General features: G+C 45.3%; 1 protein-coding gene across 2 annotated transcripts in view; it reads right to left on the bottom strand.

Annotated features, from left to right (window-relative positions):
- Positions 1-25,296, bottom strand: part of LOC138350676 (uncharacterized) — a 73,529-nt gene that overhangs the window by 17,225 nt on the left and 31,008 nt on the right. For both annotated transcript variants that reach the window (XM_069301901.1, XM_069301900.1), the window contains exons 2-3: positions 23,478-23,687; positions 2,397-2,623 (exon numbers count right to left, since the gene is read on the bottom strand). In XM_069301901.1, coding sequence (XP_069158002.1) covers positions 2,445-2,623; positions 23,478-23,687 — 389 coding nt within the window. In that variant the 3' untranslated portion in view covers positions 2,397-2,444. The remainder of the gene's footprint in view (positions 1-2,396; positions 2,624-23,477; positions 23,688-25,296) is intronic.

Genomic DNA, 25,296 nt, shown 5'->3' with positions numbered 1-25,296 from the left:
ACGTGACAACGAGGCTAAGTGTTGGAGCCGCATCCCCTAAACGTGTCTCGTTGAGCCCCTCTCCAAGAGCCAGAAGCGCCTAGTGTGATCTCCTAGTGAAGTATAAGCACTCTACCGAGTTGTGGGTTGGATTGTCCGTAAAGGAGGAACACGACAACAACACCAACCAACACACACTATAATAAAACCCACACACTACTTTGTAGTGTGTGGGTCTCGTGGTGTCATTATTATTTCCTTCCTTTGTACTAGGACTGCGATGGAAAGTTTCAGCTCTAGTTATTTCTTTTCCATTGCCGTTACTAATCCATATGCTGTAGGAAAGTGGTCTGTCTGCATTATCTGGAATTTTGGAAGATGTGCAGAGTTTGACGTTGTCTGGTGTGAGACTGGTGGTGTCCTCTCCTGTTTCATAATGTTGTCCTGTGGCTGGGCTGTGGAGAGAGGTACATTGTGTGACATTGGTTGGTGTGTGACTGGTTCTGTTCTCTCCTGTCTCATACTTTCGTCTTGGGGCTGGATTGTGGACAGAGAAGCATTGTCTGACACTGGCTAGTGTGTGACTGGTGCTGTCTCAGGTCCATTATGTCTGGTGTCTGTCTGGAAGAAGCACGTGGTGAAGCCTCGACAGCAGTTTTCTTCGGTGCCTGTTGCACCTCGGTCCACTGTCCCTACTTATCTGAAAGCTGCCTCCATTGCCTCTTTCACTTTGAATTCCCCAATGACGTCTCCACATAGTGAGGACTGATTCACTGCCCTACCTAATGCCTGAGACACTCCTAGGCCTGATGAAATTCCTTCCCCTCTAACGGAGGTCGTAAAATGAATCCTCTAGGTGGAATCAGGGATACCTTACACCTAATTGAGCTGTTTGGTCTACCTTTCCCTGTAAGGCTCAGTGCACCTTCTAAGGTGCTCCCTTGTGGTGATGTCTGCAGAGTATCGCCTCGCCCTGTAGGGCAGGACTCTAAGTGACCTGGTCAGTGATACGGTCCTCACAAAAAAAATCATAGGCGACAAATGCGGTACTACAGTTTGGGTCGCCTGCATACTGGGTTGCGCAGAATACCAGTCAGCTGGACATCAGATAATCAACAATGTTGTTTGTCCATCAGTTGTAGTCGAAATCGGAATTATTTCCTTCCAAACAAGATATTCTCAGTATTGGAGTATTGATGTATTATTCCTATCAAAATCACGATGATTTGATCTGATGGGTGCTCAGAATCTTAAGTTTTGCAGGGAACAAAAACGTCTGCGGCCAGCTAGCAATGGTGTCAGCAGCAAATCCCCATTCTCATGTTGTTCTTATGAGTGCACCTTTTGTAGCACTCTTCATACCATGTTGTTCATATGAGTACATCTTTTGTAACGCTCTTCATACCATGTTGCTCCTATGAGAACACCTTTAATAGCACTCTTCATGTCATTTGGCATTTAACTGTTGTAGCTGCTGTACATTCACATTTCTGAGCCAATTACTATTATGTACCATATTCAGGATCATATAATTCTCTTTTCCCATGCACAATACAAGTTTATCAGAATTCAATTTATTGACAATAAGAAAGTTGATATTAGCGTGGAGCAAAATAAACACTGCATAATCAGTTAGAAGTTTGGAATTTTGGGTAGATAAAAGTTGCTCCACCTGACGACGGCTTCGCATGTTGCATGAACTTTCCTATGATCTCGACTTAATTTACAGAAATTTGTTTATTGATTCAACACCTCACTTAAATTTTTTAAGGAAAGACAAATGCAGAAAACAAAAAATGCCAATTACTAGGATAACAAGTCCAAACTTTTAGTGGCATATAGGGAAAAAGAGACAATAAATGCAGAAAAAATTGTGTTATTGAGAAAACATGAACTATCTCCGTATTTCTTAACCGCTAAACATATAACGAAATTTTTAAAAACATTCTTGTTCATTGTTTCATGATTAATAAAAAGTTTATATGAATTTTTCAGACATTCTGAGAGGGAAGGGGGGGGGGGGGGGTAATATAATAAATTATAGATATGGAATATATGACAGTCATCTTGGATAACTGATGTCATAAAAACTCGGGAAGCCACTGATGGACTCACCAAGAAAAGGCATTTCATTACATTCATTGCTCGATTTTTTTAATTTATATATTTACAAGATATTTGAAATTTTATGTTTTATTAATTTGACACAGTAATGAGCCAAGGGGATGAGAGAACGGCACACTTCAAGGATTAACATGCTAATAAGCTGCAATTCAGTCTTATATCTCAATCATGACAAAACATACCACGAGTTGAGTCGTTCATATGCCACACACTGCAGCTCATTCATATCATAACATTACACAATTACATTAAAATATAACTGAAAAGTAAAATTTGTGAAAGTTTATACTGACCTGCTGCTCCAGATAGTAACACAACAATTTAATGAGTGTATTCGAGACTTAGTTGGTTCTTCTTCCAGTCCAAGTGACTTGAAAACCCTGAATTCCGAAACTTCGAGCCAGATCTCTTAGGCGATGATCTTCTTCCAGGGAAAGGTAGTCTGTGACCTCCACTAAGAGGTTGTTGGTGGTGACGCCCTCACGGTCAAGTCCTCTTAGAAGATTCTCCACACCTACACCTGCAGAGAGCAGGGAACTTTGAATCCTAAAATTTACTTTTGCCACACACTTATGTAACACAATTCTCATCAAAATCCACACTTGGCTACACAACACACCCATGCATTAAAAAAACGGACACCAATTCCCACAGGTTGCAATATTACCTACATAACAAAATCTTCATAAGTCACAAACTCATACATCAAAATATAGCATGGAATGTGATGTTCATGGCGGTGGAAATAGTGTTCAACTTACAGTAAAACAAATTACAGGAAGTTTTAATGGGTGCAAAAGAAACATCACGCCTCCTCCTCCATTATATAAATGCACTAGAGCTACTGTCCCTTGCTTCTATATCATGCAAAATGATGAAGACGACTGAGAGAATGGGAGACTGTTTGTGGAGAAGAACCTTAATAACACAACCCAAGCACAGAACACCAACTCTTGCCTTATAAAACTGACTAAATTATATGACTGGGAGACGGAAATCAGATAAGGCAGAGAACGGTAAGCTGACTTAATATTTTTTGCATTATCACAGAAAGGGCCTTCTACTAGTGCACATGTTGGAGAAAAATAATTTTTGGGGGAACCTGCTTCAATTGAATAAAGAATTTCCTGGGGCAAAAGAAATACAGTTACAGTGAGAGGAAAACTTCAAAGTTACCATATATGTTACCACATTGACCAGCACTAGGACCTGCCGATAATGGAAAGATTGATTGACGCATCACTTTTTTCCGAGGGGCGCATCTACGTCAATAGTTTTCTCTGGGAAGGGAGGGGGAAAGATGGTAGAGGAGTTCATAAACAATATTTCCACTGTTATGTAAAGATACCTGACCATAACGTTAAAGGGGCACAGAGACAATAGTTTTTTCGTGAGATAAGGGGAGTAGTAAAGGGTTATGTTCTTATGTGAACACAGAAAAACACGACAGTTTTAATAATACATTCCTTCGTATTCTTGTCATAATAACAACACACGCGCGGTCTGGAGGTGGGCGTGATCGGAAACATTATGTGGTATGTAAAAACTGATCTTGACATAATCCAAACAGTATGAGGTTCAAGGCCAAACGTAACCTAGTTGGGTAATAGGGGAGGTAGGAAGGTGAAAAGTAGGAAGTGAAGTAGCGAGGGAGGCAACGAACACACATACGACAGAAGAGGAGAGATAACAAACAGAAGGAGAGAAGGGAAGGGAGATAGATAAATACTGTGGAAGGAAAAGACACAAGGTGGAAGAAATAGGCAAGAGAGATGGCCAGAAAACGGGTCAAGATTAGAGATTAGCAATCCCGCAATGTGGCTCAAACTATGTGAGAAGGCTTGTCTGTAGTCATGAGCCGTTCTGATTCGACTGATAAGCACATCAAAGCCTTCCCCACCAGAGAGATGTTGGCGAACTTATTGTAATGTACAAGGCCAATGTTCTCGAGGTTCCTCATCTTGCCCATCTTAGTGGAGAAGCAGAAGTTGACACTTAAAACACAAGGCGCTCAGCAGTCAACAACCTCATGCTAATTGTGCTTTTCTCAAGAATATAACTCCATCATCGATCAATCATTACTAGGCTGATTCGTATTTGAGATATGTGTACTAAACACGTAGATACCCATGATCTCAAGGCCGCCAACCATATGAAGGCTTCAACATACAGTTGGCTCTTAGTCAATCTTATATCTTAGATAATAGTCACAATTCCATCCTTAGCCTAGCATATGACTCCTCCTTCATAAGAGTTGTTCTCGATCAGTAAGTTTTGTTTTCGTTCATGCAATTATTTTTGCCATCATGATAAACTTAGACGGAAATAGGCAGGGGTTAGTGTGAATGGGATTTGGTAGTTTCAGGGTGAATTTTTTGGTGATACGAACTTAAGAGAGCGAGGACAGATTTCCGCCAAAAAGGTTGATGACGTTGGAATGATCTTAAAGTCAAAGATAATTTATAGTCACATGTTAAGATCCACCAGTTCACCCTAAGATTCACTACACCTATATGATACTTATTCTGCACTGTGTATTGTTTTTCACTGAAACATTGTCAGTTTCTTGGTTGAGTAAGCAAGAAGGTAGCATGAAGTGATGGATATTGTTATACAAAATCTTTTAAGAGTTCCAGATCTTTTATGGAACATTCTGGGAAATAAAAGCAACAGCTGGCAGAGGAAGGTAAATGGATGACGTCACCATAAGCCTATAGGAAGAGGCTGAGGTGTGACGTGGCTGAAGGTGGGGCCCCATGATTGGCTAAGACTCAACGTGAGTGTGTGGCTGAGAGGGAAATAACAGCATTTTGGTGTACGTCGACTTTGCTGTTTAAATTCTACCAGTAACAACCAGGAAGAGGCCTGTGAATCGTGACAAGAGAGGAGACGTCCATCTCTGAGATGTGACCACCTCTCACTTGCACTATCGCAAGGTGGTACAGGAAGGGCATTTACCAGCGCCGCAGTGAATTCCTCCACCTTGTGAAGGTCACGGGTCTTGTTTACGTTAATGCGTGGTCTTCCTTCCTTCTTTACTCTGTGGATTTTCCGGGGCTCGAACTTTACTCTGCAAACAACGAGAGAGTGGCCGGTGTCGCAATCTGCGGTCTGGAAGCTGGGGGTTTGTTTGACGTTTCTCAGATTGCTACGCCCTGCAAGCACCAGGTCGAGTTGATGCCAATGCTTTGATCTGGGGTGTCTCCAGGAAACTTTATGCTGGGGTTTGGTGTCGAAGAAGGAATTGGTGATGCAGAGATAATGACGGCAGCAGAATTCCAGGAGGCGCTGCCCACTTTCATTCATCTTCCCAAATCCAAACTGGCCCAGGCAGGAAGGCCAAGAGCTGTGATCAGAACCAACTCTTGCATCAAAATCTCCCAGGAGGAAGACTGGCTCTTGTTGAGGTATGTCTCTGAGAGTTAGGAAGAGGTCATCATAGAATTCGTCCTTCGCTTCGGTAGAGGAGGTCAGTGTTGGTGCATAGGCATTGATGAGACTGACCATTTCTGCACCTGTATGAAGCTGAAGTTTGATGATCCTTGCAGATCCCTCCGTGGGCGGTACTTTGGACCCTAACAACCTGTTCCTGATGGCAAAGCCAACGCCATGCTCCCTTGCCTCTTCTGGTGGTTTGCTCTGCCAGAAGAAGGTAAAGTCCTTCTCTATGATGACGGTCGCGGGGAGACGTGTCTTCTGCAGGGCGACTATGTCCATCTGGAGCCTGCGCAGTTCATTGTTGATCACAGCTCTCTTGTGGGCGTCGTTCACCTCCAGTAGATCTTCCGAGGGACCCGGTGTCATGGTTCTTACATTCCATGAGCCCAGTTTGAGAGCTGGGTGGCTCTATGTTTATTTTCTTTTGCCTGGTGCATGGTTGACGATCCGCTTATTGGATTGTGGCCTAAGCCCCACGCACCCAGTGGAGCAGGCGGACCGTGGCGGGATAGCACCTTATGGGCTGGGGGCTCCCCAGCTTGAGGTGGGCAGTAGCTGTCCTATGAAATCGGAAGATTTCTCCCACCGACGGAAGCAACCCCTAGCGCCTCACTTCGCCAATTGAATGGTAGGCTTATCACCGGTAACTGTCGCTTCCTGTGTTGAGCCATCGCCATGGCGATGCTGGAGTGTCCTCTCCAGGGCATAGACTTGGGCAATAATTATGGAGGACCAGCTGTTGCCCATGCAGCAGATCCACCCTTTCCACGCCACCGATGTGATCCAAGGGAAAGGCAGACGCCGATACGCTTGGGACCAGTGTCGTCGCAGGAGTTGCCAGAATGTAACTGTAAACAGCTGCAAGCTGCCTTAGGGTCTCCGACTCCGGATTTTTCCTCAGGGTTGACTCCCGTAGTCTTTCCCATGAGTGGGTTTAACCACAAGACAGCAGAGGTTTGAATTCGGGGTTTTCCTTCCGCTAGATGAGCTGCCTTCCCAGGCTAACGAGTCCCATCTGCCGAAAGCAACTGCTTTTATGGCGCCAGAGGCCCGCCTTCGCCCCTTCTCCTGTTGGTAGAAGCAGTTCCGCCAGGCCTGAGCCACACGTGTAGGCCAGGAGCTGGACTTGGTTGTCAAAGGCCATTTGAGACGCACGCCATCAGGGGCACTTTACAGGCTGTGGGGAGCCACAGCCTGTATCTCTATAACCCTTTCCCCCGTCTATAACAACCCTTGGAACCAACCTTGGAACCAAACCCTTTGAGTTTGTAGTGCTAAGCATAATGCACCAATGAAATTTCGTGTTAATTGTGTGTGGCCGCTGTCTCTGGCGTGCACCCCCTCCCCTTCAATAGCCTCTCACAGGTCTCGCCTGCCTATCCAGTAACCAACTCCCTGTGCTGGGCCTGACGCCTACCGTTCTCCTACGCCCAACGTCACTCCACGCCATCTGTCACCCCACGCCCACCATCACCCTATGACGATTGTCATCCCGCTCCCACCGTCATCACACGCCCACATCCTTCACACGCCCTGCGGCTACCCCCACCATGAAGGGAGGAAGATGGATGCATGTAGTGTGGTCAAGAGAGGGGGTTCACCCGTGTGTCAATGAATGTTTGAAAAAGATATGTCGAGTCTAGTTTTGTGGTGAACATAGCGAGCATATTGTCATGAGTGCATCACACACTCAGTGAGCCAGAATACGTTCATCAATGTGTAGTGATATAAAAGTAATCATCCCAGAATTGAGTATTACCCTAAACCCCTTTCCTCCACTCCTAGTGTATAGTGTCTTCCATCCCCATTGTACCCGCTCCTCCGTCCTCCTCCCTCCACCGATCAGGCGGTCACGCCCTTCCTCACTGCCCGGGCCAGGGCACAGCCTCCCATGCATCCCCACCCCCAGGCATCTAGACATGGCGCATGTTGTAGGGGGCTACAAGGTTTCTCCCAGACAGGAGGGAGAGATAAATACTCTATTGCAAGGTGATAATCAAACCATCAAATGATATAGTAGAAGTGACCGCTGCCAGCCAAGGTACTCCCAACACAGCCAAACAAAGAAGAGGCAAATGCAGGGTTTATAGGGACAGCATCAGCATCAACTCCATCTCTAGAGTAATACACCAGCATAGTAACTGTGCTGGGTTAGGGAGGCCTCCCGTGGAGGGAGGCAGCACTCAGGAGACAAATGCACCAGTACACATCACAACAGATTTTATAGCAACAAACGACCTGCTAGAGGTGATTAAAGCAACCTGAACCAGAACCCTCGCACACATCCACTTCCCGCCCATTTGCTGCCGGGAAATACACGGACCTCATTAGAAATACACGGACCTCATCAGAAAAGTCAACAGAAGGTCCAGTGCCCTTGATATACCGGATACCATCAAAGCATGGCACAGTTTGCTACTTTTTGGAAATGCATATTTTTTGTGTACCAGACAGAGGAAGCAAGACAATAACCTCATCCGTCAACAAAGCAATTATGTATTTTCCTAGGGATGAGAGCGAAATTTGCCTCCCCAAACACCGCCGCAACAGACAACAGGAAATTAAGTAGTCATATCAGCAAGAAAATTGAAGAAGGAAATACAGTGGGGCACTCAGGTTGATCACAAGTGAGGACAAAATTTTACCCAGTGATGAAACACTGAGATAAAAACACCCCCTCAGGCAAGTAGGGGGACCTCCCTCGCTGGTCAGGGTTTCCCCCAAACCAGGAACCTCTCGTCCTCCGAGAGTCAGATGTTTATAAAGCTATCGTTTCATTTCCCAGAAAGAAAGAGGTTTCTCAGAAAGTTACACAGGGGTCAACAATTCAAGGAAACTGTTAACTCTGTTCTTGGTACAGTTGCAGTGGCGCTCCAATCACAAATCACAACATTTGTTAGCAACTGCTTCACCGGGTTAATGCCTGTCAAAATCAAACCTTTTTCTTTAGTGCATCCCAGTGATCCCTGAAAAATGAAGGATAGAGGGATCAGACCCATTGCCGTTAAAGGACCCATAACCTTTGCCGCCTAGTTGCAAAGGCTGATGTCAGTAGTATGAGAATGGAAGCAGCCACCATGCTGCAACCCAACCAGCTGAGGGTTTGGGGTCTCCCAAGGCTGTGAAGCAGCAGCCTATGCTGCATGTGCCTTCATTAGTTCTTTTACCGAAGACAAGGCAGTAGTAAATTAAATATCAAAAAGTTTTCAACCTGGTCAAAAGTGAAGTAGTCCTCCCTGCAGTCAAGGAACATTGCCGATGCATTCTCCCTTTTGTGTCAGCCGGGTACAGCAAAGGTTCAACGCTCATGTTTGGCGAACACGAACTCACCTCAGCAGATGTAATTCAATAGGGAGATCCCCTTGCACCCTTCCTATTTTGCAAAGCGGTTCGATAAATCACAAGTAGACTGTCCAGTAAACTCAACATCTGGTTCCTAAATGATGGCACTCTGGCAGGCACACAAGACTCCCTGCTGGAAGACCTGCAGCTGGTGAAGTCACAGGGAAAGACCCTGGGTCACGTCCTTAACCCCCTCCAAGTGCGAAATTATTTCATCCAGCGAGGTAGTCATTAATGCAGTGAAATCACTTTTCCGGAAGTCGCAGTCATTGAACCCAATGACAGCACACTACTTGGAGCACCTTTAGGCCACAATGCCATTGCGGCAGTACTTGATGAAAAGTTTAATGGTCTAAAAAAGCTGGAAGAGAGAATAGAGGACTTGAACTCTAAGATCTTTGTTAGAAGGTAGCCTTCTACCTTCTCACAAAGTGCCTTACCTTACCAAGGTTAACATACATTTTTAAATGTACACCCACTTTTGGCAACCCACAACTAAGTTGATATGACGAGCTCCTTAAGTCAATATTCAATATGACACTAAACCTACCTTACCTTGAGGTTACCTTGAGGTGCTTCCGGGGCTTAGCGTCCCCGCGGCCCGGTCGTCGACCAGGCCTCCTGGTTGCCGGACTGATCAACCAGGATGTTGGACGCGGCTGCTCGCAGCCTGACGTACGAGTCACAGCCTGGTTGATCAGGTATCCTTTGGAGGTGCTTATCCAGTTCTCTCTTGAACACTGTGAGGGGTCGGCCAGTTATGCCCCTTATGTGTAGTGGAAGCGTGTTGAACAGTCTCGGACCTCTGATGTTGATAGAGTTCTCTCTCAGAGTACTAGTTGCACCTCTGTTTTTCAACGGGGGTATTCTGCACATCCTGCCATGTCTTCTGGTCTCATGTGATGTTATTTCTGTGTGCAGGTTTGGGACCAGCCCCTCTAATATTTTCCACCAAGACTTAAATGACAGTCAGTGGCACCAACCAAAACTACCAGTTAGATTTGGGGAATAGGCATACGACAGCGGTAGGTAGCACTTCCAGAATTCTTATCTCATGCAAAGCAGCCAACGAATTAGTAGGGAACATCGTACCAGAGAGTATGAGTGACTCAGTGGGAACTTCTGATCCAGAGTTCATTAAAGCAGCCAGTCAATGGGAAAACATTGCACACCCTTTAGCCTAACCACAAGCCCCAAAAGACCACAGACAGGCCCACTGAGATAGCTCCAAAATGGAAATAACTGCCACAGCAATGCTTGAAAAAGAATCTGGTGAGAACAAAGCCTGCCTCCTAGCGGTAACAGCACTGCATGCCGAGGATTATTTATTTGCTGTGCTAAATTAAGCTCTGGAAACTTGCCTTGATCATGACACCTCTGTATTGGAGTTGCCCTTTGCCTCGTCGCCCCCATCCTTACTGAACACAGGTGCATCTGCGGAAGCATGGTGTCAGACCATTATGGTCATCATGTTGATCAGACCACACACTAGAAGGTGAAGGGACGACGACGTTTCGGTCCGTCCTGGACCATTCCCAAGTCGATTGTGCAAGGACCATTCTCAAGACAAGGACCTGGACCATTCTCAAGACAATCGACTTGAGAATGGTCCAGGACGGACCGAAACGTCGTCGTCCCTTTACCTTCTAGTGTGTGGTCTAGTCAACTTACTTTAGCCACGTTATTGTGACTCATCGCCTGTTTATGGCCATCATGGTCTGGTGTGTTGTAAATCACAACGTAAGATTGCAGGACATGAAGAAGTCAACGACATCATCAAGAGGAGCCTCGTCACAACCCGCTGCGAAGCTCAAAGAGAACCACACCTATTTAGACCCAACGAACCTCAGGAACATCTAGGCGGAGTCACCATGCTTCCATGGAAGGATGGCAAGCAAGAGGTGTGGGACTACAAATGCCAGTACATACCACAGTGGCCAGTACCTACCTCCAACACAGCACAAGCGAAGGTGATGGCGCTGCTTCTTTCAGGGAAACAGAGAAAGCCATGAAATACAGAGGTCTGGCACACTGCTACAGCTTTGCTTCGATTGGCTCGGAGACCCTTGATTCATGAACTTCCTGAAGGAACTGGGCAACAAACTGATCAGTGTTACGAAAGATCAAAGAGCGAAAAGCTTCTTGTTCCAGCGTTTCAGTGTCGCAATTCTGAGGGAAGAGGCATACTGCATCTGGGGCACGCGTCCAACCTCGGAGACGTTCGAGGAAGTGTTTGACTTGCATCAATGATTGAACCTGTTTGTGACATTTATTAATGTATCCAACTGGTGTTTTTTTTTATTTTACTTGTAATGGTTGTTATATATATTCCATTCACCTGGGCTGTATGGGTCTCGAACCATGGATTACATGCATGTGAGGCCGATGCTCTATCGACTGGGCTATGAGCAGTCTCATAAAGGAAAGATTCCAGAAGCAGCATCTTGCTACCAAACTGGATTTTTCGAATTTCCCTGATTACTACTGAAGCCCAGAGGAATTACTGACCCCACACCAATGTCATATAAATTGTCATCCACACTTCATTGGAAATAAACATTCCATTAACCCGGGCTGTATGGGGTTTCCCTGTATGCATCGGGAAATTAATAACTTTTTCACCTTACTCTTCGTGACTCATGCCATATGCATTCATGCACTCCCTCAAATATATCATAGTGTCTAAATAACTCTCTGTTCTACGTCCTGAGGCCCACCACTAAGAATATCCGTCTAAGGTTCTTCATATGAGGTAGGTACTCCTGCAGTCTCTTCAATATTTGCTGCTACTTGAAGTCCCACTTAATACCTGTGAAGTTCCTCTACGCGGCTTCACCAAAAAATGTGTAGCTCCACTACACTTGAAGTTCCACTCTACCACTGAAGTTCCACTCTATAATTGAAGTTCCATTTTAAACTTGAAGTTCTACTCCTCATTTAAAGTTCTACTCTACCCAATCTTCACCAGACACGAAGTTCATCCACGAACTTCCCCATATACAAACCTGTAATTCCATTTCCATACCATAATAACATATTTTCCTAATACAGTATAAATAACATATTTAAAAATATTAAAATTTATCATCAGACGCCCCACTCGGTGCTGGTCCTACCATGGTGGGTATGCCCCCCATGTTTGGACGAGTTCATACTGAAATTCTCCTCCGAAGGGGTGCCAAAGCTCTACCCTCATCAGTCACTCACTGACTTCCGGCGAGCTGGCAAGTATCTCTCTTGCCCCCATCATGACCAATCATCTCGAACTCTCTATATACTCTCACTGTTTTCATGAAATCTCTAACCTATATTCACTAACGTTTTCAATGATCGCTGGGCATACGATCAAGCAATTACTAGCATTATAATATAATATATAGAGCGCTTACCGCAGAAAGAATAATGCGACGTCGCTTTTCCGACGAAGCCCCAAATAAGGTGCTCACCCAAGTCATCCATAAGTCCTCTTGGACTGTCTCTAAATGTTTCTTTCAGTCCCCACTTGAGTATGCAGAGTCGCCTTGCATGTTTCACACAGAAACACCTGCTCTATTTCATCTGCTCAAAGGGTATCTCTCAGTAGGGCCCCTCACAGGTCATGACCACTATATAGGCTTCATCTATAAATTAAGCTCTGGCCGCATCTAATATCTTTCACGAGCACAGAAATGTTGTACGCCGTCCTCGGCAGCTTCCTCACATTTTGTACAAGCAGCCTTTACTCAAACTCTTAAACCGAGAGATATAATCTTTCATCGTGAAGTGTTCTTCATGACCTTCTCCAACGTCACGTCACGTAACATAATGTCGACATCTTATCTCACCTCGCATCTATAAGATGCACGTCCTCTGCTTGCCTCTCTTCAGTCTTAATTTACTGATGTTTGCTTAGTTTGCTTCCTTCCCCTGACTCCTACATACAGTCAGGTGTGTAGAATAACTCTCACAAGGAAGATCTTGTGAGGCTAACATCACGTTACCTGGGGTTCATAACAATATCTCCTCAGAGGTCTGACCTTAAAACAATTATCTAAAGCCAAGATGTGGTTCCATGGACCTCAGTGGCTAGTCAGTGACCAGTGGCCTAAACAAAAGCCACAAGTCATCGTGACCAATGTCACTGCTCCCACTGAGATCCCAGAGCCACGCTTGACTTCAGTAATTGATTGCACTCAGAATTCTGAACTAAATAAACTTCTAAGAGTCACACAAAACGTGTTTGATTTTCTACAATGGATTGGAGTCAAACATAAATTTCCCAGTTCTCTAAAGTATTGGGTAAACAAGCCTAGGTACAAACATATGGCGAGGATTATGAAAACTTCCCACCTAAAACCAGCAATAATCTGGCTCTCTAGATTGACCCAGACAACCTCAACATTTTGCGTTGCGGGGGACGAGTTCAGCACACAAATGATGACCTAGAAGTTAAACATCTTTGATTTCATCCCAGGAATCACTGAATATGCAGATTGTTTATGCTTCATATCCACAAGCGCTGCACACTCCATGGTGGGGTCTGGATACCCTCACCTCCATAAGATAGCAGTATTTGCTTCCTCAAGGTCGTCAGACTCTAAAGTCGATACTTATATCCTGTGTTGTTTGCCAGAGGTACAACATTCGGATGTGCCCTTATCCAAGACCTCCATCACTCCCTAAGGAACGGGTTGTTCAAATTCGTTCTTTTGAGACCACTGGGGTGGACTTCACAGGAGCAATGACCCCAACTGGCACCTGGGATAAAATCCCAGTGAAGGCGTTCATCTTCCTTTTTACATGTGCCAACACATTAGGAGTCTATTTAAAGGTGACTCTTGTCATAAGTGTAGAGTCATTCATCCAGGCTTTTCTCAAGTTCGCAGCCCATCGATCCTGCCCCAAGTTGATGATCTCAGACAATGGGTCCAACTTGGTGGCAGGAGAAGCATGCATGAGGGATTTCTGGGATCACCCAGTTGTTCGCACTACCCTTAATCAACAGCAGTGTTACTGGAAAGTCATACCACACAGAGCACCGTGACACGGAAGGTTCTACCAGCAAATGGTTGGTATAGTAAAACTCTGCCCAAGGAAAACCCTGCATCGCCAAAAATCAATCTCCAGGAGCTCCAAACCCTTTCTCATCCTTTAACATAAACTGAGTCTTGAGTGGCTTTAACTGACCCCTGACTTACCTCTCTGACCATAACTCACAACATGAATCACTGAGTGCATCTCATCTGATGTATGGAGGCCCTCTAAATCCTATTTCATCCCTCTCTGATGAGTGACCAGGAGATTCTTCACATGTTGGGAAGAGCGACTTGATTCAGAGTTATAAACACCTGTCCAGAGTGATAAGGTGATGGAATGAAGTTTGGACTCGAGAATATTTAACTGCTCTACATGTGTACCACTATGGGCTAAATAACCCTAATAATAGAATACAATATATGCCTGGCCATGTTGTTTTGGTGGACAGTGACAGTCCACGCTCAGAGTGACAACTAGATCGTATTGTTTCTGTCCATCATGAGGATAGTAAAAGTGAAGTGCAAAGGCACCCCTAGCCTCAAGACACTGGAAAAGCTAGTACCATTGGAGTTAGCGAGAGATGAAATCGCCCAAAGTCCTCCACAACCTGAAATTCCAGTTCGAGATGTTATCCCGTACGAACTGCCACACAGAAGTGCAAAACTATATTAAAGCAATATTTTAATAATTCTGACAGAGTAATAAAGTGTTTAGTCAGTTCTAAACAGTGAACTCCGACCCATGTTTCTCCCTTCCCTCCCCCACGGGGAATTATGTGAGAAAACGTCCCACATCACATCTAAATTCTTTAACACAACATGCAGTAAAAAATTACTGCTGCTTTTGTGTCAACCACATTATAAATTAAATTATATTTGTTAGCCCTAAAAGAAGGGCGTACTTGAAAATTTCTCTCTAGAAAACGTCACCACAATCCTCTCGAACAAAAATCTAATTACTCATTACAACTCGAAAGGCATCAGTCTGAGGACTGGGGGTACTAATAATTAATATTTAATTATTAGTACTTAAATAAATTAAATATAACTACTTTTGGGGATCAGTGAAAACTAATTTGGGGACGGAGGTCCCTACCAGTCCCAGGAGGAGGACTGCCTATTGAATTCGGGACTGAACAGACGTGACGACTGTCATCAGGAGTATTGTTTAATTACAAGTTATTCTTGTGAATTTGTGCAGCTCGGATCAATACCATCAGTTCCTGGAAGTCAATGTTTCCGATTTAATATTTTAGTGTTAGAGCTCTTCCATTTATTTATATACTGACTCGGTTATGACATAGGCCCTATGACAACCAAAGGGTAAATTGAACCGTGTAGAGGTCACAACTTGTTGATCGTCGCCTAGAGATGCCACAGCCATGTGATTGAACGTGGTCGGCCATACTAACTAGAGACACCATGCCCATGTGACTGACTTGAGTCTGGCTTGGCTACCTAGAGTGTCTACTATTGTAACAACTAAGCTATGTTTTTGTATTATAAAGAGTATAACTAATAATTAGTAGACGTTACCAATAGAATAATTTTAGTTAACTTTAACTAAGAAACCCCCTCCCTGTCCGGCCCATTGTTGCCGTGAGGAGGCTTGGTGGGCGGCTGCTGGGGTGTGATGCTCCATGGGACAGTCCTCAGTTCATTTGTAGCCTTGTGCTCCTGCTGCTGTCTTTTCAAATTTTGCCGGACCCCTTTTCCATTTCCTTCTATTTCGTTTCTCACCCCCCCCCCCTCTCTCTCTTCTCCTTTCTCATCGTCATTTCCCGCCGACCTTTTGCCCGTCTTGATTATACTTTTGACTTTCTTTTATTTTGATGCCCGGGTGTTTGAAGAGGCATACTCTCTCACCCGTAGAACTGTGGTAACGAGCGAGGGGTGGGCACTTTTATTGTCAATCCTTCTTTCGTCACTGAACCCGATCTCGATGGACTGATCTTTCTTAAGGTGGCATTAGTGGGGACTATACTCACGACATACCCCTGTGGGCCCCGGCAAGACCGGCAACATGTATCTTGTTGGGTGTCCTATCCTCTAATTGTGGCTCCGTGGTTGGTGTGGGGGCACATTCGTGAATGAAATTCTTTCCTTGTTTTAATGTCAAATAATGTTCCGCTTATACCTTCTCGGACTCGTGGGGCGGGCGACCGAACCCCACTTGATCTCTTCCCATACTACTGCGTTCCATACCTTATTTGGTCCCGCTTCGTGGTCTAAATACTTTGATCTTCTCCATCTGGATTCTACTCCTTGTGACGATTTCTCCCTCCATAGGCACCTTGTTGATTCAGTAGATGCCTCTGTTACTTTCAACCCCACTCGTCTCGGTATGCGTGTCGTTGCTGCTCCTTCTCAGGATGCAGCCACCAGTTTGGTCGCCTTATCCTGCCTTGGTGAGACCTCTGTTCGGGTCTCCAAGAACGATTGGTTAAATGCCAGTGTAGGCACCGTTCTCCTCCCACACCATATTGCAATCGGTGTTATCGGAATCTACGGGACAGCCTCGAAGATATTCAGCATATCCTCAAAGCCCAGGGCCATTCTGTCCTCCAGGTGGACACGTTTACTCATGCCCCTTGTGGTCGTCGCCGTCAGCCCCTTCGGGTTGTGAAAATTACCTTTGATGGTAGGATCCTTCTGCCCTCTGTCATTTCTGCTGGTGCCAGGTGCTCCGTCCAGGAGTACATTCCCTCTCCTCGGCTCTGTAATAAGTGCTGGAAGTTTGGGCATGGTGCTCTCCGATGCTCCTATACTGTCTCTCTCTGTCTCATGTGTGGGGCCAAAGGTTAGTGGTTTAGAAGAGCACTCCGACTAAGTCGGAGTGCACTTCTCCCCAGGCTCGCTGACTCAATTGCGGGTGAGGCACACCCTACCTTCTCCCGCGCGTGTATACATTACAAGCTTGAGGCAGCCGTCCTCAACTTGAAGCACCGGGAACGTTTGTCTTTTCCTGAGGCGAGGCGCCAAGTTCGCCGTCTCCCCCCCTTTCGCTGGCGTCTCTTATGCTCGCGTGTTGCACCCTTCCTCTCCTCGTCCTTCCCACCTTCATCAGTCTCACAACCATTTCCAGGCCTTAAACCCGGACACGCCCACCGCCTCCTCCCCTGTTCCTTTACGTTCTGTCCCAACGGATCCCCCTCCTAGTTCTCTGTCGGGGGTTCCCCTTCTTTCTACCCAGTCTGTCTTGTCTCCTGTGTCTTCTTTCTCCTCTCCCTCCATTCCTCCTTCCCATCCTTCTCCTCCGTCTCTTAGCTCTCTGCGCCGCCTATCTGTGTGGGCTGATGTCCATCACTCTCTCAGCGGTCATCGTGTTGTTTGCTTTCCTTCTTCTCCTGTTGAGACGCTCGAGTCTGTTGCCCAGTACGTTGTTGCTGGAACGCCTGTCTCTTTGAGTCAGAAGCGAAATCCTGGCTCATCTCCTTCCTCCTCCCCGGCGGGTAAGAAAGATTTGCTTTCTTCCTCCCCCCCACTTCTGACTCTATCGCTTCTTCCCCTTCCGTTACGGTGGTCGCGCTCCCTGTTCCCGCTATGGAGGTTTCTTTAGCCCTGCCTCCCTCTCCGTTGCTGCCCTTGCTGAGATGCACCTTCCAGTTTCTGCCCCTCCTCCTCTTACTGCTGTCCTTGTCCCTCGGTTGTCTCCTTCTCCTCCTCCTGACCCTGCTCGTCCGCGTCTGGTCTGTTCGTCCGCTCCCTTCCCTCCATCCTTACTCAGTTTGCCCATGCCCCCCTAACCCTGATTTCATTGACCCTGATCCTGTGCTTCCTTAACGTGCTGTGTTACTGCTTAACCTTTGTTTCTTCATTGTTCTCTGTTGCTGTCCATTCTCTTTTTGTCAATGTCTATTCTTCAATGTAATATTCGTGGTTATTATGCCAATTTCCATGAACTCCAACTTCTGATTTCGCAGTTTTCGCCCCTCTTTGTCTCCAGGAGCTGATTCTTGGTGCTCATCCTGGTTGCTTCCGTGGCTATTCCCTCCCCGGAAAATGGGAGAGAAAGTTATGCTTTTGTTATGCTTTGTTTATGTTATGCTTTTGCATAACTCTTCTGCTCTCTTCATTCGTTCTGATGTTCCCTCTGTCCCCTTACTTTTTCCGTCGCCTCTCCAATGTTCTGCTGCACGTGTCTTTGTGCATAAATGGTAAACGGTTTGTTCTATTTATCTCCCCTCAAATGTCCGGCTTTCTCTTCCCGATCTTAAACACCTTCTGGACTCCTTGCAAGAGCCTGTACTCATGCTGGGTGATTTCAATTGTCGAGTTCTTGATGACCTCCACGGCAGTGACCATTTCCCCATCCTTGTTACCTTTTTCTCTTTTCACCCTCCCCTCTCCTTCCCTAGGTGGCAGTTTGTAAAGGCAGACTAGAAACTATTTATCCTCCGTGCTGCTCTCTCCGACCTTTCCATTCTGCCTCTCCCTCACGCCCTTCTCCTTTTTCATGACACTGTCTTAGACGTTGCCCTCTGCTCTATCCCTCGCTCTTCCTCTCGAGGAACGCGGAAGTGCGTTCCCTGGTAGAATGTGGATTATGCTCGGACTGTCCGCTGTAAGTGTGCAGCAAGGAAGAGATACTGCCGCCGGCAGACGACTGATTCTTTTCCTTTGTTTCGGAAGGCGATTGTGGTGGTCCGTAAGACAATCCGTATAGCTAAGTGTGAGTGTTGGAAGTTTATGTTTCCACCATTATGTCCAAAACTTCTCTGCCGCAGATCTGGAAGCATATCTGCAAGATTGCAGGTAAGTTTGTTCTCGATGTCTCGCCAGCCCTTAACCTCCGTGGTACTCTTGTGGCGGACCTGTTGCAGGTCGCGACTGAACTGGGTCCCCACTTTTCTTCTGTTAGCTCTGGTTCTTATCTTTCTCAATCTTTCCTTCTTCGTTCGCCTGTTCTTGAATCTCGTCCTTTAGATTTCTGCACGCATCTCAGGCATCTCATCAACCCTTCTCTCTCTCTCTCTGAACTTCAGTCTGCCTTGGCTCTGCGGTTCTATGGCAGCGGGCTCCGATGGCATTCATTATGAGATACTTCGACGGCTCCCTCCGTGCACGTCTCAGTATTTACTGAGTCTGTATAATCGGGTCTGGGAGTCGCCGTCGTCAGTTACTGGGAGTCGACTGGCTCGATGCTGTGGTCCTCCCTGTTCGGAAACCCGGGTCTCTTGGGATCCCCTAAGGACTTTCGCCCTAATACCCTCACGAGTTGTGTCTGCAAACTCTTTAACGTATGGTTACCGTTCGTCTGATGTGGTTCCTGGAACACCATCACCTCCTCTCCCCTTCTCAATTTGGTTTTCGCAAGTGTCGCAGCACAGCAGATGTCTTGGTGAATTTGGAGGTTTATATTCGTACTGCTAATGCTGCGAAGACCTCCATTGTTGCCGTCTTTTTTGACCTGGAAAAGGCTTACAACAACACCTGGAGAAATCATATTCTGTCCCAACTTCATTCTTTTGGCCTTCGTGGTATCTCCCTCTCTTTCTTCGAAGCTTCCTCACTCGTCGTTCCTTTCGAGTGAGGCTTGGTACCACTCTCTCTCTTCCCCTTTTCGGCAATATGAGGGTGTACCCCAAGGTAGTGTTCTGAGCACTACTCTTTTTCTATTTGCCCTCAATGGTCTTCTTTCCTCCCCCCCTTCCTTCTGGCGTCTTCTCCGCTCTCTAAGTCGACGATCTTTCCCTTTGCTGTCGGGGTGATGATTCGCCACTCCTTAAACGGCGGCTTCAACTTGCGACTGATGCCGTGTCGCCTTGGGCCACCGATCATGGCTTCCGGTTCTCTACGTCTAAGACTTATGCTGTGACTTTTACTCGGAAGCATGTCGTTCTTCGTCCCTCTCTGTTGCTCTATGGTCATTCCCTCGAGTACAAGGATTCCTCTAAGCTTTGGGGGTTAATCTTTGACACCCGTTTGTCTTGGTCGCCCCATATTTCTTACCTCAGAGTTGAATGCTCTAAGGCCCTTAGCCTCCTTAAGGTTTTGCCCTGTACTTCTTGGGAAATGGATAGGCGCACTCTCCTCGTTTTACATTCCTCTCTCGTCCTGTATAAACTCGATTATGTTTGCCCAGCTTACTCGTCTGCTTCTCCTTCTACTCTTCACTGTCTTCATGCTTTGCCCCCATACTGGGATGCGCCAGAGCTCTGGTCCCTTTCGTTCGACTCCCGCCCTCAGCTTGAATGTTGACACTGGCTTAATATCTGTCCAGGGCCACCGTGATCGCTACTGTCTTCGCTATCTTGCGCGGTCCTTGCAACATCCTTCCTCTCGCCTCTGTTGTGATTTAACTTCTACCCCTCCTGTGGTTCCTGTTCATCTTCCCCACCTCCCTCTTCTTTCTGTCCGGTTATATCGCTTACAGGATTCTCTTTCGGTTCGTATTTCTAATATTTCTCCTCTTATTGTTCCTTCCTTGCCCCCGTGGAGTCCCCCTTCCGAAGTTTAGTACATCCTTGACCCGCATCACTAAAGCTTTTACCCCTCCTACAGTTATGAAACGCATTTTCCTTGAGCATTTTTCTTCGCAATCCCGCTCCGTTTCCATCTTCACTGATGGGTCGAAGTCTGCGGACGGTGTGGGCTACTCTGTTGTTTTTCCTGACCTCACTTATATGTGTCACCTACCTCCGGAGACCACCATCTGCACAGCAGAACCTTATGCTATTCTCTATGCTCTTCGTCTCCTGCTTTTTCGTTGTAAATCTTCGTTTGTGGTTGTCGTTGACTCTCGTAGTGCCCTCCATGGATCTTGGGTCCTTTAATCCGGTCCATCCAGCGGTCGTCGAGATTCAACATTGGCTGTTTTTTATTTCCAGTAAATTTAAGTCAGTTGAATTTTGCTGTGTTCCAAGCCATACTGGTCTCTCTTTAAATGAGCATACGGACGCTGCCGCTAGGGAAGCTGTCCACTCTTGTCCTATCTTCCATAAAGGTATTCCTTATTCTAACTTTTACCCAGTAATTCATTCCTCTATCCTTACTCGTTGGCAGGATTGTTGGTCTTCTGTTACTGGTTACAAACTGCTCACTCTTAAAAGTAGCGTGTCCTCATGACCTTCCTCCTATCACCATAAACGGCGATGGGAAACGGCTCTGGCAAGGTTGCATATTGGCCATACACGCTTAACTCACAGTCACTTGATGGAGCGCTGCCTTGCTCCTTATTGTCTAAATTGCATTGTCCCTCTTATCGTCGTGCATATCTTAGTTGAATGTCCTGACTTCCAAGACGAGCATGAGTCTTGCTTTCTGACTGTCCCTCGCGGTCGCTTGTCCCTCGATAGAATTCTTGGCGAATCGAATACTTTTGATATCGTTCGCCCTATGCGTTTCTGTTCTCGTATTGGCATCCTTGGTGGAATTTAGCGCCCTGTGATTATTCCGCACATTTGATGGTGCTACATAGCCTTACTAGTTTGGTGCCTTCTTTTCATAATTACTTACTTTAACTAAGAAAACACTTATGAGGCAACTAACAAGGTAATTCCTGTTTAGCTGAAATTATAGATACCCCACCACCCTCCCCCAAGTTTGTGACGAGTTTATTAGTGAGATAAATAACTCTATACAGTAAAATTGAATAATTAAATAATTTTATAGCAAATTAGAACATAATTAATTTAAATACATAAATTAATATATAAACAATCCCACTGGCAAATTTCCCAGAAATGCGGTGAAGGGTGTGGAAGAGGGGTAAAGGGTGAAAAGAGGGATGAAGAGACCCAGAAGCAGCCAAGTACCCTGTCTATATATATAAATCGAAATGTTGGTATGTTTGATGTTGGAGTGAAAAGGGGAAGGAAGGGAGATTGGTTGTAAAGAAAGGGTGGGAAGATGTGGAAAGGGGGTGTGGGAGGGAAGAGGGGGACGATGTGGTGAGAGGGGGAAAAGAAGAGGGTGAAATGTGGTGATGAGTAGGGATACAGCGTAGTATATTTCTAAGAGACAATGTATGCTTGTTTGTTTGTCCTAGGTTGATGGCCAGATGCTTGGTTAGCTCCAACCAACTATGCAGGGTGAGTAGTCTGGGGTACAGGACTAATATAGACTGATCGGTATCAGTCCTATTGGTCTCATTAAGAAGTGATTGGAGCAAATGAGTGACCTCCTCACATGTTATAAGTGAAAGGTTGCTGGAAAATTCCCTAGATTTCCTTATATTTTTTTAGACACAGAGAGAGAGAGAGAGAGAGAGAGAGAGAGAGAGAGAGAGAGAGAGAGAGAGAGAGAGAGAGAGAGAGAGAGAGAGAGAGAGAGAGAGAGAGAGAGAGAGAGAGAGAGAGAGAGAGAGAGAGAGAGAGAGAGAGAGAGAGAGAGCGAGAGAGAGAGAGAGAGAGAGAGAGAGAGAGAGAGAGAGAGAGAGAGAGAGAGAGAGAGAGAGAGAGAGAGAGAGAGAGAGAGAGAGAGAGAGAGAGACAGACAGACAGAGAGAGAGAGAGAGAGAGAGAGAGAGAGAGAGACAGAGAGAGAGACAGAGAGAGAGAGAGAGAGAGAGAGAGAGAGAGAGAGAGAGAGAGAGAGAGACAGAGAGAGAAGAGAGAGAGAGAGAGAGAGAGAGAGAGAGAGAGAGAGAGAGAGAGAGAGAGAGAGACAGAGACAGAGAGAGAGAGAGAGAGAGAGAGAGAGAGAGAGACAGAGAGAGAGACAGAGAGAGAGAGAGAGAGAGAGAGAGAGAGAGAGAGAGAGAGAGAGAGAGAGAGAGAGAGAGAGAGAGAGAGAGAGAGAGAGAGAGAGAGAGAGAGAGAGAGACAGACAGACAGACAGACAGAGAGAGAGAGAGAGAGAGAGAGAGAGAGAGAGAGAGAGAGAGAGAGAGAGAGAGAGAGAGAGAGAGAGAGAGAGAGAGAGAGAGAGAGAGAGAGAGAGAGAGAGAGAGAGAGAGAGAGACTAACTCAAAAAGGCACAGTGGCCTGATGGCTAAGTGGACAGCTGTCGGGATTCGTACTCCTTGGGTCAGGAGATCGATCCCCGGGAGAGGCTGAAACAAATGGATAGAGTTTCTTTCAACCTGATGCACCTATTCACCTAGCACAAGACACGTAACAGTAAATAGGTAGGTATTTAGACACTGAGAGTTAGACAGCAACTACCGGCTGCTTCCTGGGGGTGTGTTGTGTGGAAAAAATAGTTGATTGATTGACAGTTGAGAGGTGGGCATAAAAAGCCAGAGCTCAACCCCTGCAAGCAAAACTAGGTGAGTACAACTTGGTGAGTACATCATCCACAGTGTCATGCGCCAGTGTTTTTAAAAATTGTTGGTTATTGTTAAAATATAGTTTTACTAGTTTTATCATGTATTAATCATTAAGAAATATTTAAGATTCCTTCTGTAAATATCGATGTGACAAATTGTATATATGGTTTGGCAATATATTTGCACATCATAAAATGCATCACCACTTAGCCTTATAACTTGCATTAAAAAAAATGTTGGACTAAACAAAGCATACAGTTACTTTGGAAGAACTATGAGCAAGCAAAAAGTGCCAATAATTACACATTATGAATCAAATCAAATGGTTCATTATTTATTATTCAAAGAATCCAAACATCCGTACGTACTTGTGAGATCAGTGCCCTGGTAGCTCAGGAAAGGATAATGTAACTTTTTGGAGAGGGGACAAAGTTGTCGAGCCAGATGGCAGCACCAGTCGACGTCGGGACTGTCATCAGTTAAGCTGCAGACGATTGTCAGCTCGAGTCCCCTTCCTTTATAGGGCAGACTGGATAGTTTGGCTGGGTGCGTGAGTCTCTCGGCTTCCAGTCTAATACCTGAAGACATATAGTAAAATGTATCTACAAATTTTACTGGTAGCATAAGATAACATGATGGATTATTGCTTATCTAGTATGTCCATAAAAGTGTTTAAAACAGTCCTCCAGAGTGAAGAAGGATTGAAGCCTTTGAAATTTCTCTCTTGCAGTGAAGGATACAGAGCACTGCGAACCCTTCGGGAAAAAAGGAGGAAAAGAACATGATGTAGAACAAATAAATTTCTGGGGAACAATGTAAGATCAAAAAAGTTTTCAGATATGGAAAGGCAGTACCATGAATGTTGCAGAAGGGAGAGAAACATCATAAATCTTGCAGAGAGTTGAATCACCATGAATCTTTTAGATATATAAAACTCTTTTATATATAACTGTATATATATAAAACTCTGAACTGTAATGACTGTCAATCCAGGGCTTAGACGCTTCCTTGAATGTTGTAACAGAACCCATGGGCACCACACTAGAAACTTAAAACCTATTTGATATTCCACGAGAGCGAATTAACCAAACTAGATATGCTCAGCAAATCAAGGGACCCAATACATGGAACGACCTTCCCAATCATGTCAAAGGTTGTACCTCTCTCGACCAGTTTAAGAGAAAACCTAAGTACTATCTAATAAACTCCATGCAACCTACCTTACCTCCTAAATATTTCCTACGTCAATCTATGTCTTGTTATTTTCAAGGAATATTGATTATTGACCAACTTGCTTAAACTGCTCATATCTGTCATGTATAATCATAGAGAAAACATTGTAATTTACCTTATCTTAAAGAAAATTTTAATCTTCTGTCTATTTAGTTAAAAAAAAATCTGCTGTTCTGTGCATTTTCTGCTGTTCCGTCCATCATGTAATTATTATCATTCTCCTTTTCGTTTTTTTCCTTATTTCAATTCAATTTATGCTTTTGATCTCAATTAGTCTTAAGTTTTAGTCTAAGTTTTTTCCCACACCTTGCACCTTGCTATGCGTATTAGTGGCTTCACGCATTGAATGTATTAGTTCTATCCATTAGTCCGACATTATGTTTGTAACTCATTTTCAATGTATGTATGTTTACCTGAATAAACATCTTATCTTATCTTATCATATAAAGAGAAGAAACACCTTAAATCTTGCTGCGAAGGAGAAGAAGCAACAGTTAAGACCAGAGTGGAAGGTCACCTGTACCAACAGTTGAGACCAGAGTGGAAGGTCACCTGTACCAACAGTTGAGACCAGAGTGGAAGGTCACCTGTACCAACAGTTGAGACCAGAGTGGAAGGTCACCTGTACCAACAGTTGAGACCAGAGTGGAAGGTCACCTGTACCAACAGTTGAGACCAGAGTGGAAGGTCACCTGTACCAACAGTTGAGACCAGAGTTGAAGGTCACCTGTACCAACAGTTGAGACCAGAGTGGAAGATCACCTGTACCAACAGTTAAGACCAGAGTGGAAGGTCATCTGCATCAACAGTTAAGACCAGAGTGGAAGGTCATCTGCATCAACAGTTAAGACCAGAGTGGAAGATCACCTGTACCAACAGTTGAGACCAGAGTGGAAGATCATCTGCATCAACAGTTAAGACCAGAGTGGAAGATCACCTGTACCAACAGTTGAG

This window comes from Procambarus clarkii, chromosome 46 (assembly GCF_040958095.1).
Source record: "Procambarus clarkii isolate CNS0578487 chromosome 46, FALCON_Pclarkii_2.0, whole genome shotgun sequence".
NCBI classification, from domain to species: domain Eukaryota; kingdom Metazoa; phylum Arthropoda; class Malacostraca; order Decapoda; family Cambaridae; genus Procambarus; species Procambarus clarkii.
Note: the sequence above shows the minus strand (reverse complement) of the source record. Positions and strands in the feature narration are given on the sequence as shown.